The sequence below is a fragment of the Schistocerca piceifrons genome, chromosome 5, assembly GCF_021461385.2.
Source record: "Schistocerca piceifrons isolate TAMUIC-IGC-003096 chromosome 5, iqSchPice1.1, whole genome shotgun sequence".
Lineage (NCBI taxonomy): Eukaryota > Metazoa > Arthropoda > Insecta > Orthoptera > Acrididae > Schistocerca > Schistocerca piceifrons.
In genome coordinates, this window is record NC_060142.1 from 665,603,408 (window position 1) to 665,621,980 (window position 18,573).

An 18,573-nucleotide genomic window follows, 5' to 3' on the forward strand; every position below is an offset into this window, starting at 1 on the left:
TTAGCATTTTTGGAAGATCATGGGGAGGTGACATGAGCACTAGAACAATTTCTAGTAAGCAGCAGCAGACATTTTACTTTCTACTACCAACACCACCCAAATTTTGTAAGATTTCACACATGAACAGGAAAAATTACAAATTCAGACTCAAGGAAGTTGGGTAACTGAACATTTTTTATATGTAACATTTTCCCCACATTTTAATGTAGGTAACACTATTAGTAAGATTCTTGCAGGAAATTTTTTGGCTGTGCAAAGCATAACCAATTATTTGAAACTTCAAACTAATCCAATTCACAAATCACTGAGCAGTTAACAATATTTACATCTTTTTGAACCAATTTTATAATTACACCAATAACACTATGCCTACTATAAATGAAAAATTAATATGGAAATACCATGGGTGGGTCATTCCATGTCAAATCAACACACTTTAAAAATTTGACCTCACCCTCAGACTGCTGAAAGTTGGTATACTTATAGTGGGTGCTGAAACTACAAAATACCAAATTTCAATTTACCTCAAACCATTTCTGAAATATGGTCATGTAAACTGACTAATTGCCCTAGGAGCTGCCCTAATTGAGGTAAAGAGGTGGGAAAGGTGTCATTTTACAGCATTTTTCATGCTCTTTCCAGTGATAACAAAACATAGCTTCTAATAACTTTTCAAAATACTAATTAATATTTTGATTTAAATTTTTTTTACAAAAGTACATAATCGAAAATTTTCAAAATATTTTCACAACTACTGTTTTAAATCACATGGCAAAATATAAATGTGGGATGATGATGGTTTCATTGTTAAAAAGAAGTATTCTGGGCTCTTGTTTTTTCACTAACAGCTGTAGTTTGACACACCCGATCTTATCAAACATGAATTTCATTAAAATATACTGAATGGTAAGTGAAAAGTACTAAAAATATCGAAGTATCACCTTCTTGAAACAAAACTAAACATTTTCTATAATTGATTGCTTATATTTTTAGTTTCTTGCAGTTTAAACTAATAGTCTTAACTAGCAAAATGAAATGTTGAGTGTGGGACCTGTAGCTAAGATTTAAATAACGAGTGAAAAACTTTTAAGTAGACTATTGATGTAATACTTCTGGTACAAAAATGCACATTTCATTAGCACAGACTAGCCACTGTATGAAGGCTGAACAAGCTTGGGTTCCTGTCTATGTATGCAGCAGGCTGAACAAGTTGAAACAAGCACAGTGCTTGATGTCTGTACAATCAGAGACTGGGGCCATGGTTGAGAGGATATAAAACTTACCTTCTAAAGCTTAGTGTGCCTACAGCATTATTGTGCACAGTGGTTTTAGTACAAATCAATTGTTACCTCTGTGTAGACGAGTTTTTATCTAGTATATTTAATAGTTCATTTACAAGTGAATCTATAAATTGAAGGAAAGTTTGTAGGTAGTTTTTGTATCAACATGAAACCAAGTAAAAAGTGTAGTGTTGTAATCCACTAAAGAAGACAAATCATTTTATTAGACAAAAAAAGGTCACAGCACAGATGCCCAAATTATTTCCAGATACCTAGTGGTGGCAGGATTTGTGACAAATATAGGAAAGATTGAAAAATACACCAGAGCCCATCAGTGATACTTGTTCAAGACTCTTGTGGATCAGATATAATCATCCCAGAGAAAGACCCTGACTTCACTGAAACTTCAGTGGTTCAAACACTTAACACGTCACTTCCAGAACTAGGCGAGTCCAATTGATAAGAAAAAAGGAACATGTAGGTGTTGTACCAAATCAAAAGTGAAAAAATCTCAGTGACATGTAAACTTTTGTTGCTGCTGAAACTACTTCGTCAGATACTGATGACAGTTCTTCAAAATCTCAAAACAAACTAATAATTCTGTAAGTAGAGCAAAAAACTAACGATTCTTACAAGTTTACCTGAAAAAATGTAGTGTCAGGAAAATTAGGGAATTTAATGCTCCTAATTACATTGTCAGTCAAAAAATTTTGAAAGAAATTATTCCTGGAAGGTCCAAACCCAAAACCAAGGAAGTGTTTGCCAACAGAAACTGTCAAAACTGTACATTCATTTTATGAAAAATATTAAGTTAGCCGGGCAATGCCAGGCATTAAAGATTGTGTGACAGTTACAGAAACAAGTGCAAGTAAAACAAAACTATCAAAAAGACTTATTTTGTGAAACCTTAAGCAGCTTGCAAACATTTTAAAGACATGTTTCCTAACATAAAAATAGGTTTCTCTAAATTTGCTGAGCTGAGACCAACACTATTTGCTGGCTGGAGCGGCATGCACGCATGCGCACACGCAGAAATTCTTTGCAATCCATCAGTTGAGTGCAACATGGGAAACTGAATACTGCCCAGGAGGAACTGTCATACGTAAAATTTTACAAGACTATTTTGATGAAAACTTAATTGAACAAGTTCAGTTCCAACAGAGGATGTCAGCTGACCACTGATCTGGAAACTGTTCAGAAAACTTCTGAAGAATTCAGAGATTTATTTTTTAGTAAGATGTCTACTTTGATCTGGCAGGACTTCATTGTCAAGCAACAACGAACATCCTTACCTCCACAAGAGAAAACCTTAAGGAATCTGAATTTGTTGTCATTTGTGATTTTTCAGAAAATTATATTTTAGTTCTATAGGATGAAGCTCAGAGTTACCACTGGACAACACAACAGATTACCATTCATCCTGTTATATATTACAAACGGGAGTACATAATGGAGCATATGAGCTTTATCATTGTTTCTGATTGCCTGGAGCACAAAGTTGCTGTTTACACCTTTCAAAATAAGCTTATTTCTTATCTAACAAATTTCAAAAGCTTCCAAAAAAGATACTATTATTCCGACAGTTCTGCTTTTCAGTACAAAAATAAACTCCCTGAACCTTTGCCTTCATGAGGAAGACTTCAGCACAACAGCTGAGTGGCACTTTTCAGCCACAGCACATGTGAAAGGGCCTTGTGATGGACTAGGGGGTTCAGTTAAGAGACTGGCAGATTGTGCAAGTTTGCAAAGGCCATACCAAAATCAGATCCAAACCCCACAAGACCTATTTGAGTGAGCAATAGATAATATGACAAATGTTTATTTTGCGGATTTCACTCAAGAAGACTATGCTGCTTCAGCAATAATATTAAAAATCCAGCTTTAAGAGGTATTGACAATCAAAGGAACACAGCAATTCCACACTGATATAAAGAGTTGGGAGAGGGAAGTAGCTACATCACCAGACAAACAATCTATGAGGCTATGTCATCACCATACATGGCAGAAACTGGTGGCTTGGGTACATTTTAGAAAAAAAACTTTATGAAGTTCAAATAACTTCAATGTGGACCAGAGCCAAGTCATTCTCCTATCCTGCATATGTACATGTCCTGTGGATGTCAGTTGTGGATGTTCTCACAAAAAATCGTTTTATTCCAACAGGGAGAACATACACTCTTATTTAAAGTGATGTAAACAAAACCCAGATGGCTTTATTATAATGTAATCAGTGAAGTTCCAAGACAATTTATTGGGAAAATGCTTCCAACTCTAAACTTAATTTCTGTCTCAGGTTAGTGTTAATGTATATTTTATAGAAAGTAGTTTCAAAATTACTGTTAGTACCTATTGTGTTAAATTTAGCTATGTATAGATACCTGTTACTCAAAGACAAGCATTATGTTTTTAATTGTTTCATTCCAAACATAATGGACCAGAACTATTATGTAAATACTTTTACTTTTTCATACTTTATTTCAGTTGTATGAAATTAAAATAAGCAATCAATTATAAAATATGCTGATTAGTTTTGTTTTAATAAGGTGATGTTTTGATATCTCTAATACTTTTTTACTTACCTTTCAGTATATTTTAATGAAATTCCTATTTATTAAAGGTCATTTTGGTCAAACTACACATCAGTTAAAACAAGACTCCAGAATCTTTTTAAACAATGAACCCATCATCCTACATTTATATTTTGCCATGTGATTTACAACAGTATGAAGTAGTTGTGGAAATATTTTGAAAATTTTCAATTACGTACTTTCTGTAAAAATTGTATCAAAATATTAATTAGTATTTTGAAAAAGGTTATTAATTAGAAGCTATGTTTTTGTGTATCCCTGGAAAGAGCATGCAAAATGACACCTTTCCCAGCTCTGTAGCTCAATTAGAGCAGCTTCTAGGGCAATTTAAAAAGTCCGTTCACACATTTTTGGCAGGTTTTTGAATATATTACATAGCCATATTTCAGGAATGGTTTGAGATAAAAATTTAAATTTGGAATTTTTCTTAGTCTCAGCACCCACTAAAAGTACGCGAAGTTTTAGCAAAATCTAAAATGGTGAGGTAAAATACGTGTGTTTTGACATGGAATGACCCAGGTACTATATATGTGCCTATATACCCAAAAAAAATGCCGTCTGTAGGAAACACTTCATTACATTAGATAGCAGCAAAAATGGCAGCTGAGCTGCAAGGGTTGCATCAGATCTCACACTTATCTTCCTTACAATTAGTAAGTACCAGTGAAAAGCCTTTGCTCTGCTATGGCTGAGTCCAAGAATAAGCTCATCCTGTTGCCATAGCATTGTTCTACTTCGTGTCATTCAGGTCACACAAAGAAGCAATGATTACGAAACTACCACCTGTCGACAGGTTTATGTGGCAGTGCTGAAATTCATTCATGCTGCTGCGGGTAAAACTTTGCAACTTCACTGTCACTCACTACACTGTATTTGCCTGAGTATGCACTGCAAGCAAGTTTACATTTGTGAATGGAGCAGTGATTATAATCTGGAAATACTGGTAGTTTTCGTGAGCTATAATGGTAATTTAAAGGTAAAGATTGTAAGGGAATCCTGTCAAATATAAAAATTTCTTCACTTCTACAATGTCAGCCTATAAGAAATTCTACCAGCACTGCAGAGGCATTAGATGTTTCACACAGTATAGATTCTGCCAAAGAATGATCAATGGGAAACTGGCCACAACATATTTGGACACTTTCCAGGAAGATGCTCATTGTACTGCAGTGGAATTTTGTAAATTGTAATCATCCTACAAGGCAGAAGGCAGATGTCTTACACAAGGCTGTTAGTGGCACGAAAGTTAAGTGTCCAGCCCCTAGCAAGTGAGACTAACTTAAAGAGAGCAGCAAAGCAAAAGCTTAAGCCCTTAACACTTTTCAGATGCTCTTTTACAAAGGAAAAACCAGGAGAATTGCTCAAATTTATTCCTGATAGCACTGAAAGATAAATGAAAAGTATTGTCACTGGTGCCAAGAAACAGCTAAAAATCATTAAAATTGACAGAAGCTCCACAGCCCGATGGAATCCCTATCAAATTCTATACTGCATTAGTGGTCAAGTTAGCCCCTCTTCTTACTATGATCTAGATTACATCCCTCTAATAAAAACCATGCCCAGTAGTTGGAAGAACAAATAGGTAACACCCGTCTACAGCAAGGGTAATAGAAGTCATCCAAAAAATTACAGTCCAATATCGTTTGACATCAACTTTTTCTAGAATATTGCAACAATCTGAGAAACATAAGGGACCTTTAACAGAATGACCTCAATGCCAATCTGCATGGAGTCCAAAAATATCGATCACGTGTGACCCAACCCACAGTTTTCTCATTATATACCGAAAGCTATGGATCAAAGCAGTCTGTAGATACAGTACTTATCTATTTCCAAGAACCATATGACATTACCACACCTAAGGTTATTGTCAAAGGCTCTATTGTATGGGATATCAAGTAAAACCTATGGCTGGATTGAGGAATTTCTAGTACAGAGGAAACCACAGCATATTACCTTGGATGGACAGTAGTAATCAAAAGTAGAAGAAACTTCAGGTGTGCCTCAGAAAGTGTGTTGGGATCCTCACTGTTCATGTTGTATGACATTGTGAACAGTATGAATGGTTACCTAAGACTTTTTGCAGATGATGCAGCTATCTATAACAGAGTACTGTCTTAAACTACATAAATATTCAGCAAGAATATATATATAATAGAGGGAAACATTCCATGTGGGAAAAATATATCTAAAAACAAAGATGATGTGACTTACAAAACGAAAGTGCTGGCATGTCGATAGACACACAAACACACACACAAAATTCAAGCTTTCGCAACCATTGGTTGCTTCATCAGGAAAGAGGGAAGGAGAGGGAAAGACGGAAGGATGTGGGTTTTAAGGGAGAGGGTAAGGAGTCATTCCAATCCCAGGAGCGGAAAGACTTACCTTAGGGGGAAAAAAAGGACAGGCACACACACACACACACACACACACACACACACACACACACACACACAAAAGCAGATTGTGTGTGTGTGTGTGTGTGTGTGTGTGTGTGTGTGTGTGTGTGTGTCACATATGCTCACTATTTCTGACAAAGGCCTTTCGGGCTGAAAGCTAACTTTCCAGTAGTATCAATGAGTCACTGATTGAATCTGCAAATTCCTACAAATACCTGGGGGTTTACCACTTTGTCAGGATATGAAATGGAATGATCACATAGGTTCAGTTGTGGGTAAAACAGGCTGTAGTCTTAAATTTTATTGGTAGAATACTGGGGAAGTGCAGTCTGTCTACAAAGGAGATTGCTTATAAATCACTAATGTGACTGGTTCTAGATTATTGCTCATATGTGTGGGACCTATACCAAATAGGACAAACAGGGAATACCCACATATACAGAGAAGGGTGCACAAATGATTACATTTGTTTGACACATAGGAATATGTTACAAAACTGAACTGGTAGTAACTTTAAAGATACAACGTAAACTATCCCAAGAAAATCTACGAACATTGCGAGAGTCAGATTCAAATTATGCTTTTATGAATATTCTACAATCACATACATCTCTTACACAGGGATCAAGAAGGCAAGATTAGGATAATCAAAGCATTCACAGAGGCATTCAAAGAATCTTTCTTCCCACACTATGAATTGTGTGGGACAGAAACCTAGTAATTGATACAATGGGGTGTACCCTCTGCCATGCACTTCACAGCTGTTTGCAGAGAACAGCTCTGGAAGATTGCTTTCCCAGGGGGAGGGTGGGGGGCTACCATTTAAATAACGATTCTAAAAGGTTTGGGATTTAAAATTGGCTCTGAGCACTATGGGACTTAACATCTATGGTCATCAGTCCCCTAGAACTTAGAACTACTAAAACCTAACTAACCTAAGGACATCACACAACACCCAGTCATCACGAGGCAGATAAAATCCCTGACCCCACAGGGAATCGAACGTTTGGGATTCAAGAACCGTAAATTTAACAGAAGGTGCATTCTAATGCAAAGACCATATTGCAGAGGCTGGGGCTGCTTTCCTAAGAGTTATGCAGACCAAGACAGAAAATCATTACCCCATTTATGTCAGACCTAGGTCAATCAAAATCCTTGGAAGTTTGAAAGTACCAACTGGCAAAAGAAACCATGTCCTACACGGCATCTGAATGTGTCATTATCAAATGCAAAGCTAATATTTTTATTCTGCAAATGCTATGATTATCGTGAAGTTAAAATTACAAGGTTTAGAAGAGACTGCAATTCTCTATAACTTAACTTATTCAAGAGGAAGAGAAGGAAATTCCTAATTCAAATAGAAAGAAGGAAGAAACTTTGTAGCGGCCTGAACTATTTCAACCACATCCTCAAATCCCTAAATAATTTGCATCTAAGTTAAGAGTACTTTACTAGAAGGAAAAACCACTATGTACACCAGAGCTGACAAGTCTTATGCCTGGTCTAAATTTGGACCTCAAATCTCATCTCCTGCATTATTTTGTGTGTAACATCCACAACATTGGAATTCAAATAAAGTCTCTTAAACAATTTTTGGGGTGAGGTTGTCTCAACATGTTTTGAGAGTAAGAAACTTGTCTAAGTAGGTTGTATTCTTTATTTTCTGTACAATCACCCAATTTCAACCTGTTATCTTTAAGCTCTAAACTTCATTTAGCAGTTTAATACATTGTTGCTACATGTGGACAAGAATACATCTCAAGAATACGTCTACCTGTACCAACAATATATCAACATAAAATGAAGCTGAAAGTTTATGATACAAGCTTCAAAATCACAGACAGTGAGAAGAATAACAGCCATACCTGGACCATGTTTTCATTCTAAGAAAATGAAGTGTTAGTAACTGTACCACCTTACTACTGTTCAAGAGTTTCATTAACAAATGGTAATTCATAATAATGTTAACATTACTTAGCACTTTCCTAAGTACCATAAGAGGCATGATCAGTGACACACAAATGATCAAATGTCTTGTGGTGATAGGACAAGAAATGAAGTTTGCCTTGTTGCAATGAGGTCTTGTTACTGTAGACTAAACTAGAATGGCTCCTTCAACGGCAACTGGACACCTGCATGTGTAAATCTTAGGAACCCAAATCTTTGGCACTTTCAGAATCTCAACATTTTTTCTGTAAGACAATGCATACTGAAGCCAATAGTGGAATTCCATTCCAAACAAATGGTGTTGGTGATCTTGCTTCTCACTGTCCTTTAACCACAAAGTATTACTGGGGATACCTGTGAAACTTCACATTTTGCTCAACAATTTCAACAAATTATGCATTGTGTGCAATAAACACTGATTAGCATTCCACATACCTCCAAACCTCGGAAATCACTGAACAAACACTTCTAACCAATGAAACATTGCAAAGCAAAAAGTATTGACAGTACTTGTTTCAACCCTACCAATGCCTAGGAAAAGTGAATATCATAATCTGAAAGGAGTACACAAAGGAGACAACATTGTGACAAAGCAAGATGGGACCTTTTACTTCCCCCTCTCATTTTGCCATCAGCCTCCTTAGAATACATTTCATTACTTTTAACTAATTAACATTAACATAAATGAGTATAATCTGCAATTTCATAAAAGAGGAAGGTTGGCCCTCAGTTTTAAAGAATAGAACACCAGATTAATTTTGTGCTAAGTTTCATGTAATTTATTTCCTAATTTAATTCAACTATTCCTAGTTAGTAATTTTTGTTATAGGATGAAATCAGTAACAGATTCATAACTTTAATTCTATTGTTGACATATAAACAAATTCTGTACTAATTACAAACATTTGGAAGACAAAATACTAGTGATCTTAAAGTTTTTATTTGGCTCTATTTGAAAACATGTTAGCAAAGCCAGCCCTTAAGTCCAAAGTAATTAACAGTTTTTCTAAAGTTTTGTTTGCATACCCAAGTTTTCAATGTATTCCATCAATTTAATGGATGATTTAATTGTAATTTCAGTAAATTTAGCTTCAAACAATGTGTAGTCTCAGTACCTATTATGAGGATATATAAGGGCCTGATTTTTGGTCACGAGACGGTCTGCCCACAGCATAGTTTCAGACGAGGAAACTGTTGGTTAGACTGACAATGCATCAACTTAACAGTGAAATAAATGTTACACCAACAGGCTGTATGTTAAAACAATAGTGTGTGCTCCATATGTACCTTTTCCTCAACTGTGAACTTTGTGGTTAGGTTTTTCCTGCTCATAGATGTTCAACAGTAAACTACTGTAGCAATATTTAGATGTTCACCTGCTACCTATTAATAAGGCTGATCAAAAGTTAAGCAATAGTGCACTGGTCATGTTAAATGCTTATATGGTGGTGGTGGTGGTGGGGGTCAGGAAAAGTGAATGTAAAGAACTATGTAACCCAAATGTGCACCTGTCAGCTACATCATTTACAGTAGACAGTACTGCACTTCCAACCCCCATTTTTTCCACCAGTATGTTAAAACCGAGGATAGCAAAGAAGAAATAAAGGAGGAAATACTGTCACACGTAACTCGGCACACTTAATTAAACATATTGAATTACAACAATATTACGGAAAGATGCATAGTGTGAATTTAGAATATCCTTTGGCCAAAAGCTCAAATGAGCACCAGTCTGTTGTGCCTGTCTGCTACTTTAAAAATCACCTCTACATGGCGAGTACCAATCTTTATAATACTGTCATCATTCCATCCCGGACTTTATGTGGTTTGACACTTCCAATTGCTTCAGACACTTATTGTCTTTATTTAATCTCAGGCTTAAGAGTAACTACTTTGACACAAACATTTGAAAGGACTGTCAGTGACTGCAGGCTGTACTCAGTTTAATGACTATAATCATACATTTATAATTACATATTGTAAAGCTTAAGTCTACTACCCAACTGGAACGAACAAAAATGTATGTTCCCCTATTCAGGCAACCACACAGCATAGCTACCAAAACCAAGAACATTTTACTCTTCCACTGACATGCATTATGGTACCAATTCTTAGCACCACGTAATTTTGACAGTGGAGAAAAAGATTTGTACTTTGTCTTACCTTTCCAGAGAAGACACGACCAAAGGCATAGAAACGACCTTTGTCAGATGTTGGCACCATTTTTGATATATACATCATCAATGGGGCATTGGGGTCACAGTTCTGCAAATTAAAAAATTGTCTTATAATCACTGACATCTGAAAGAAGTTACATTAACTGTATATAACTTCTCACTAACCTTGACACCAACTGCTGCTTCATCATCATGGGGACCTTCATACAACATTTCCATTCTGTATTTCTGTGCAACCACAGGAGATGGCAGATGAATTGCTATCATCTGAAGCAAAGCTTCACCTGCTGGGAGCCAGGTCCTCATCACAACCTAAACATTTGTTTTTGTTACACACCAAACAACATGTTCAGTTATTATACATAATTTAATCATTATTTCAGCTGGCCGTTCTTCTATCCAGCAACAACAATAGGAAAATGAACATTCATCATCATTTTCATATATTTAATGACAGCATTAAATCTGACTAACCTTGAGGAGGGCCTTGCCATCTTTTTCCCTATCTTCAGGTTTAAGTTCAATATTCAGCTTCTGCATGAGACTTGCAGCTTCCTCTTTTTTATAGTTCATGATTGAATCAAATACCTGTGAACCATCTTATAGTGTCAGAGAATGCAGGTTTAATAAATAAGGAAATATCTTAAACATTTATCAGATAGTATTATCATTCAACATTTATCAGAACAGGTCTGTGTATTTATCATCATTAAAGCAATATTCATTTCAGAATAGTTTTATGTTTACCTTGTAAATTGGATCCAGGACATACATGCAGAAAGAACGCTTGTTGTCCACTTCCTTCTGTTTTGACCATTTCTTTGTCTTTGGATTGAAGAAATTCTCACCCCACAACCTGAGGAACACAGCTTACTCCAATCACTGCTATATTAAATTTGATTTCAACATATTAGTAAATAAATTACAAACCTGTTCATTAGCTTTACTACATCGATCTTAAACTTTTCAGCATACATTTCTGAAAACTGCTTTAGAGTGAAGGCCCAACCATGCAATCCTGACCCAAAGCCAACACTTCCTTTACTGGGATCTACCTGTAACAAATCCACAGCAGTTCCAATTATATGTACAATACTTAAAGAGTGTAAAAACAGTACCACAAATGCAGTAATTACATATTTCGAAAGGCTAAATGACCTGTCATGCAATTCCAGATTTGAAATTGACTTTCCCTCTTCCAGAATCACTGATTATAGTTTCCAGTTCGATTTTCAAATCAAGATCTAAAATTCTAGATTCTACAAAACTTTTGTGAGAGTGCTGTTGGAATCCATCTGCTTTCATCATTAATAATATCTGAATTCACTTAATTTAACTGTAAATGCATATTTATGCACAGAAAATTTATTTTCAAGCAAACTGTAACACACATTCCTCAGCTGCCTTTGTAGGACATAAGGATAGAGGTCCAATGACAGCCATTCAGCATGTGTGTTTTAATCTCCTTCCATATGCACAGTCATTACTTTCTTTGTCAATAGCAAGGGCAACCCATGCCAAGACTCAAGCATGACACAGAATGTGCTGGAAGATATCCCTCAAAAAATCTTGGGGGTTGTAATTATTCCAGGTAACCAACATTACAAATTAAGCTATTTCTAAACTTATTGAAAATTGTCTTTAATTTATCAACTGAAGCACATTACAATGTACATTAAGAGACTACAGCCACAGCCCATTCTGTGGAATGTAGTATATTATGGCCAATACACAAAAAACAATGGCTGGCAGACAGCACCTACCCCATATCTGTTTTCTGTTGCACTTTTGATGGCCCAACTACAAATATTACATCAGAAAATTTTTACACAATTAAAGAATTTAAAGTTTAGAAATTACATCAAAATAAAGATTACTATGTTTCAGTACATATTTTAATGCATGGAAAAGGATAGACAACATGTTAGCCACACCTATTCATGTTCATTATCTTCACTCCTGCTTTCACCTCTAATCTCTTCCTACATTGTGCAACATGCATGTGGTCTCACTATTTCTGCTTTTTCATTTCTCTATCAAATGAATCAATGCCACTCTAGACAGTCCACTGTATCCTGCCTATGCATGTAGGGACTGTAACTGAACACAATGATATGATGCACTATCCAATATTATAGTGGAGTTCTTTTCTATAATTTGAAGTGAAGAATGTGCAGATCACTTTAGTTTCATTGCCAATATTTCCCCTTTCCCACATTTCTTTGATGTGAACGACAGCATTTCCAACAGACCCACAAATTCTTGCAGCACATCCAAACATATCTGCACACTACTCTTCCATTGACTGCATAAAACCAGTACCTGATACTCTTATTTGTTCCCATCCTATGCTATGGCGAGTGCCAATATTGCAGCATGAAACATGTACACCATGGCATCTATCAAGACCGTCTTGCAGAAATGAGTACTATTGTCAAGCATTTGTACAATTTTAAAGTAAATTCAATTCCCATTGTTGGCAAATTTTCTGCCTGCTCTCTGCTGCCCCCCCCCCCCCTCCTACTCATCATGCTCTCTGCCAAATTGGTACCAATGTCCCCCCCCCCCCAACACTTCTGTAATGCAGTGTTGAGCACCAGTGCAACACTGACTGCTATATCTTCTACAGTGCAAGTCATATGTAACAGCAATAAATATATAAACGGATCTAATTCTCAAAATTTTGCTCATCCCACTCTTAACATCTGTTTGTGCTATCTCCACAACAGGTCTTGCCACTAATTTATTCCCACAATTACAGTTCTTTTATTTCATTCAGGACCCATCTTCCTCACTTCATCTAAATTTCACCATCACATTTGCTTTTGAATGTTATCTTTTACTTAGACAGCAGCATTAACATTTGTACACAGAAACAATATACGTAAGAATTTATTGGAAATATGGTCTAATACTAAAGTTTTGAGATGACAGACTATAGTACTATTTCATCCTGTTTTGGAAAACAATGAAGTTTTAAGTAGGGCAAAGTGTGTTTGAGTGACTAGTTCACAGGTCCTCATGTATTCCTTGCATTAGTACTACACAAGCCACATGTCATGTGACTGTTCGAACAATGTTTATGCCGTATCTAGTGCTTCGACTTCTTGGGAAATTTTGAGTCTGACTCACTACTGAACCAACACACATTCACAAAACGTCCACACTGGGAAAGTGGGTTGCAACCCCCCCCCCACTGCAAACACTGATGTTACTGTCAGTAGCCCAAACAGCAACCCAGCCAACTGCTGTGTTGGCTAAGACTTGCGCACCAACACACACACACACACACACACACACACACACACACACACACACACACACACACACACAACTTAGTAAATCCCAGCCAATAAAGCACTTTGCTGTTCACTGGCCTCAAATTAACCAGCTGCCTTAATGTATCACATTCTTTCTGAAAATAAATACCAATGGCATCCTCTTCTTACATTTCAACAAATCCTTTTACACTACCTTCTAATACCACCAGCTGCCAATGTGCTTAACCGAATAATCTTAACAGTCCACACATGACTTCTAATACAAAATACAACAAGGAAACAAAATGTTTACTTACTCTCACTTCACCCATGGGACCAGTATCATCACTGTAAGTGGCAATAATGACATTCACATTTTCTACAATACGCTGGAATGTCTGGTACAATTCCTCAGCCTCCAACTGCAACTCAAGGAGGGCACGGTCCATCTTGTTCATGAACAGGACAGGCTTAATTCGTTCAGCAATTGCTTGACGCAGAACAGTCTCAGTCTGTACACACACACCTGAAAGATTTAGCAAAGATTTTTTTACTAATTAATAATTTGATAAATGCGGAAACCCTACTGCAAAATCTGTTGAGAATAGCACAGCTGTCAGCACGCATTGAATATAAAGCCACCCACAATGAATTTACTATTTACTGGTAGCACCAATGCAGAAAGTCAACCTAATCATAGATAGATTAAGTACAGAAACTAGCCACTGGCATTACCAGAGGGAATGACAAGGTTGGTGTTGGCACACAAGACAAGGTCTTCAGCCCCCCCCCCTCCCCGAGGGAGAGAAAGCATCAACTTAGTTAACTACATTATGCCCCCATTCATTCAGGAACATATGGCACAACATTGATAACTACGTAAGTGTAAATTTGAAATATTTATCATCCAGACAACTCCATTGTCTTCAAAATGTGCAGTACAACAGGTATCTACATTATAGGTATGTATGAGCAGTTGCCAGCGTGCTCGTGCGCAGAGCTGAATTCGCGTATGAGCAGTGCCTTCCACCCGCTTCTGGCTACTTGGAGCGTGGCTGTTTGGTGTATGAGCAGTAGCAGCAAGTAACCAGAAGCTACCCGGAAAAATTTTCCTGGCGCGCCCAAGCTGACGGATTCGTGCATGCGCAGAGCAAGCTGAGTTATAGTGGGGGTCCTTCCCCACGTGACCTGTGGCCGTGTCTTTCTGTGGCCGGGAGCCATCAAGTGAATTAATATACATTCTCATAACCATGAAAGACCAAAATAAGTTAGTAGTTTCAATTTTCTGATTTTATATTATTTCCAGGTTATTAGCAATCAACCATTAATGTCTTAATGAAGCTATTCTGGCTGTTTTATAGAGAAATTTGCTTCAGTTAATTTTTTTTCTGCTGAGGCAGTTTGTTTATTTGAAACAAAGTGTCATCCCGCACTATTGGTTACTTTCAACCTCGTTCAATTTAAAGTGCAAATTTTCATTTTCTGGGACGAATGACGTTATACCACAATAAAGAACCAAACATGAGAAATTGATATCACGAGAAACACATGAAAAGCTGAATATCAGGTACTTCAGAGTTTATCTGGACATACAAATGTCCAAATAGAGCGGAATGAAGCATTTTAGTATGGTTTATGAAATTCCGATGCTGCTGGAGTAGTCTCTGATGTCCCGTTCCTTGTATGACACTAAGATCTCTTGATGCTATATACGTACGACCATATGTAAACAGACGAAGCAAAGTAGGCAAATTTGGTCAGTAGTTTTGAACTAAATATTTTGTTTCAAATATAATGACAGCTGCAGCAGAATTTTATAGATCTGCCTTCTGTGAAAGTGTTTTTCGATCACAAGGCACTTGTCTAGTACTTCCCTTGGGCCTGAAGTTATTTCTTAATTTGTGTTTACATCTTAAATTTATAGAATGCCATTCTGTGCTAAATTTTAGACTGGCAGCATACCATGTTTTATCGTTTTAACTCCCCACATGGCTTCATATTATTCCTAGAGTACAATATAAACTGTCAGTTGTACAGTTTCTTTGCCTCACAGACAACCATGTTAATTTTTTCATATTTTGAAATATTATTGTCCTTTATTCCAGTGTAAGCTACACAAGAAACTGTTTTTTGTTGCAAGTAATTTGTATTCCATCCTAGTAGCTTTTTGCAGTGCTGTGTAGATGTAAACGTGTTGGAAATGCTACATAATATTGCAGAGTAAGAATTAAAAAAACAACCTGTCAAAGTCATCCCTTAGCAAAATTTTATGGTACTTCGAGCAGTGGAGTCTAATTTTGAAATGACTCAAAAGCCAAGAACTGCTTCCTTATTTGCATCCTTTACCTGTGTGGGATATGATAAAACAATTGCTCTAAGTACAACTCAGTATGTCCTCTCAACATGCCGCACGGGCGGCACGGCTACACATGGTCACGTGATGCCCCACCAGAAATACGACGAAAAGCGTATGAGCAGAGCAAGCACCAAGCACGGGCTGCCTACATCATCGTAGCTGCGCACGTGCAGTACAGCCTGTTGTCTGGCGCTTTATGGTAACTGCTCGAACGAGCCTTATAACTACATATCATGTAAGTCAGTTTGCATGCACTTGCACCTTGAAATTTTAGAATATACCAATCGTCATGGAAAACTATGAAGTGCTATCAGTTTAACATCAAATACTAATGGGTGATTTATAATGCACCTCAAACAATACCAAAAACGTTACTTTCAACCATTGTATGGTAACTGCGAAATTCTGCAGATTATAGCATCAAAAACTGCAACCAAAAATTCTTAACCTAAGCAACAGCTTTGTGTTTTGATAAGCACAAAAGTAAGTTTCAAAATAGGTAAAGCAAGTCACCTGATGCAATCTTACTGTTTACAGTTACATGATCTTTTGTCACTTCAGGAAAAGCTTTTTCATGCTTAGTATCCACAGTCTGTTCTTTCGGTGGAGATACTATGAGTTGCGTAAACTACCATGTGTTTTGAAACTAAATTAGTAGTTTTCCGAGGCTGCCAATAAGAATTAGAGATAATGGTTATCAAAAGTAATCCCTGCACAATTTCAAATTAGACAAAAGTGTTTTGCTTTCATAACAGCATGAAACATATATTCTGTTCAGACTGCAAGAGAACAGCAGGGTTTACTTCCTACCAGCCCCAACAAAGGGTGCTGAGTTATATTCAACCTATATTGCATAACATTACCACACCAGCAACCACTACTGAATAAAGTTTGAGGTCCAGTGGAAATATTTCAATGGTAATGCAGTTTTTCCTCCCATGTACATTCATGCTTTCCCTATCCACAATACTCTTATGAGCCATTACAGATTCAAACAGAGCTATGGCCATTCCATTAGCTGAACACAATTTAAGTAGTGCTCCTCTTACTAATCACAAATAAAATTAAATTTCCAGATTTAAATGGCTTCTTAATTAAACATTAGAAATTTCTGTACCAACCTGACACACAATCCACAACAACCAAGGCACCATCAGTAACACGGAGAGCTGCAGTTACTTCACTTGAGAAATCTACGTGTCCAGGAGAATCTATCAGGTTAATAAGAAAGCCCTTCTCTCCTTTCTCTCGCTGATCAGGGTTTGTGATGAAAGTCAAGTCTTTGTCTTCAAGCTCGAAGAACATAGATATTGCACTGGAATCAAACATGCTTCTATTAAAACTCCTATCCAGGTGCATTAATCACAAAGGCACTGGTACAAGGCAATAGCCCTATAGTTGCCACTATATGCACTGTATTACACCTAACGAACGTTAATAACTTTAAACAGCTGCTACTATGTTCGTGCGGGAAGTTCACTTCTAAACATTTTTTTCAACATAGTTTGTTACTTACGTTGATTTGATGGTAATGCAGCGTTCTTGTTCATCTTTCCTCGTATCTGTAAACCGTGTCTCACCAGCTTTAGCACTTGCAATAATACCAGCTTTTGACACCAGGGAGTCTGTCAGTGTTGATTTTCCGTGATCCACGTGTGCGATGACGGACATATTGCGGATATTCCGCTTTTTGTCCATCATCACACGAATCTCATCTACCGTGAAGTTCACCTGAAATTTGATGAAGTGTGAGATGTATTGCACAACACTATGAAAACTATTTTAAAACACAAAATGACCACGAATTCGCACAGATTAAAGTATGTAATTTAACAAATTAGAAATTTTAATATTTCACAGCAGTATGATCGATAATAGTGCGCAAGAAAAAGCATGGTTCAATCACAGCCATATTTCTCACGACGACTACTTTAATTTTAGTAAGTCTAATCAATGACAGTCTACATAACCATTAGAGCTGCATAAAGTTTGTACAAGCCTACTAGACCTCAACTTCAACCTACTATTATCTAAAACATGCATTATGACATTCTGTCTGACACAATGTGACTAGTAGCATTACGGACACTCGCACAACACACATTAAATAGATATAGTCATCGAGAATAATATATTCCAATTAAGTAAAATGTTATCTTCTGAAAATAGTGCTAATTTTGATGAATTCTTTCTTACCATGTTGGATTACTATGGATTTCCTTCCTCACTAACGAACACGGTCGTCCAACAATGGCGGACTCCCTGCGAAAGGACTGTGCCACGGAGTGCAACCTTTGCTTCACAGTGCTTAGAACATAGAGTTTCATTGGGTGCGCGTGCTGCTGCTGTGTCAGAATTCCGTACTAGGAGGCTGTTCCACATCTGTGACTGACTATCTGGCTTCAAGGAATTAATAAGTGGATTTCATATTTAAAATCGTACAGATCATAAATGTTCATCGAAATGATATCCTCATCAGAAATCGGACACACAGCATCAGATTCAGATTTATCGGGAGGAAATTAAGACAAAAGAGATATGAATTGCAAGCATACCTTGTGGA

The 18,573-nt window shown here is 36.9% G+C and overlaps 1 protein-coding gene across 1 annotated transcript in view; it reads right to left on the minus strand.

Annotated features, from left to right (window-relative positions):
* Positions 1 to 18,358, minus strand: part of LOC124798689 (translation elongation factor 2) — a 27,920-nt gene extending 9,562 nt beyond the window's left edge. Inside the window, exons 1-9 of the mRNA XM_047262194.1 lie at positions 18,207 to 18,358; positions 17,527 to 17,741; positions 17,132 to 17,325; positions 13,972 to 14,180; positions 11,325 to 11,449; positions 11,142 to 11,250; positions 10,869 to 10,982; positions 10,560 to 10,706; positions 10,381 to 10,482 (exon numbers count right to left, since the gene is read on the minus strand). Coding sequence (XP_047118150.1) covers positions 10,381 to 10,482; positions 10,560 to 10,706; positions 10,869 to 10,982; positions 11,142 to 11,250; positions 11,325 to 11,449; positions 13,972 to 14,180; positions 17,132 to 17,325; positions 17,527 to 17,741; positions 18,207 to 18,209 — 1,218 coding nt within the window. The 5' untranslated portion in view covers positions 18,210 to 18,358. The remainder of the gene's footprint in view (positions 1 to 10,380; positions 10,483 to 10,559; positions 10,707 to 10,868; positions 10,983 to 11,141; positions 11,251 to 11,324; positions 11,450 to 13,971; positions 14,181 to 17,131; positions 17,326 to 17,526; positions 17,742 to 18,206) is intronic.
* Positions 18,359 to 18,573: the final 215 nt, after the last annotated feature.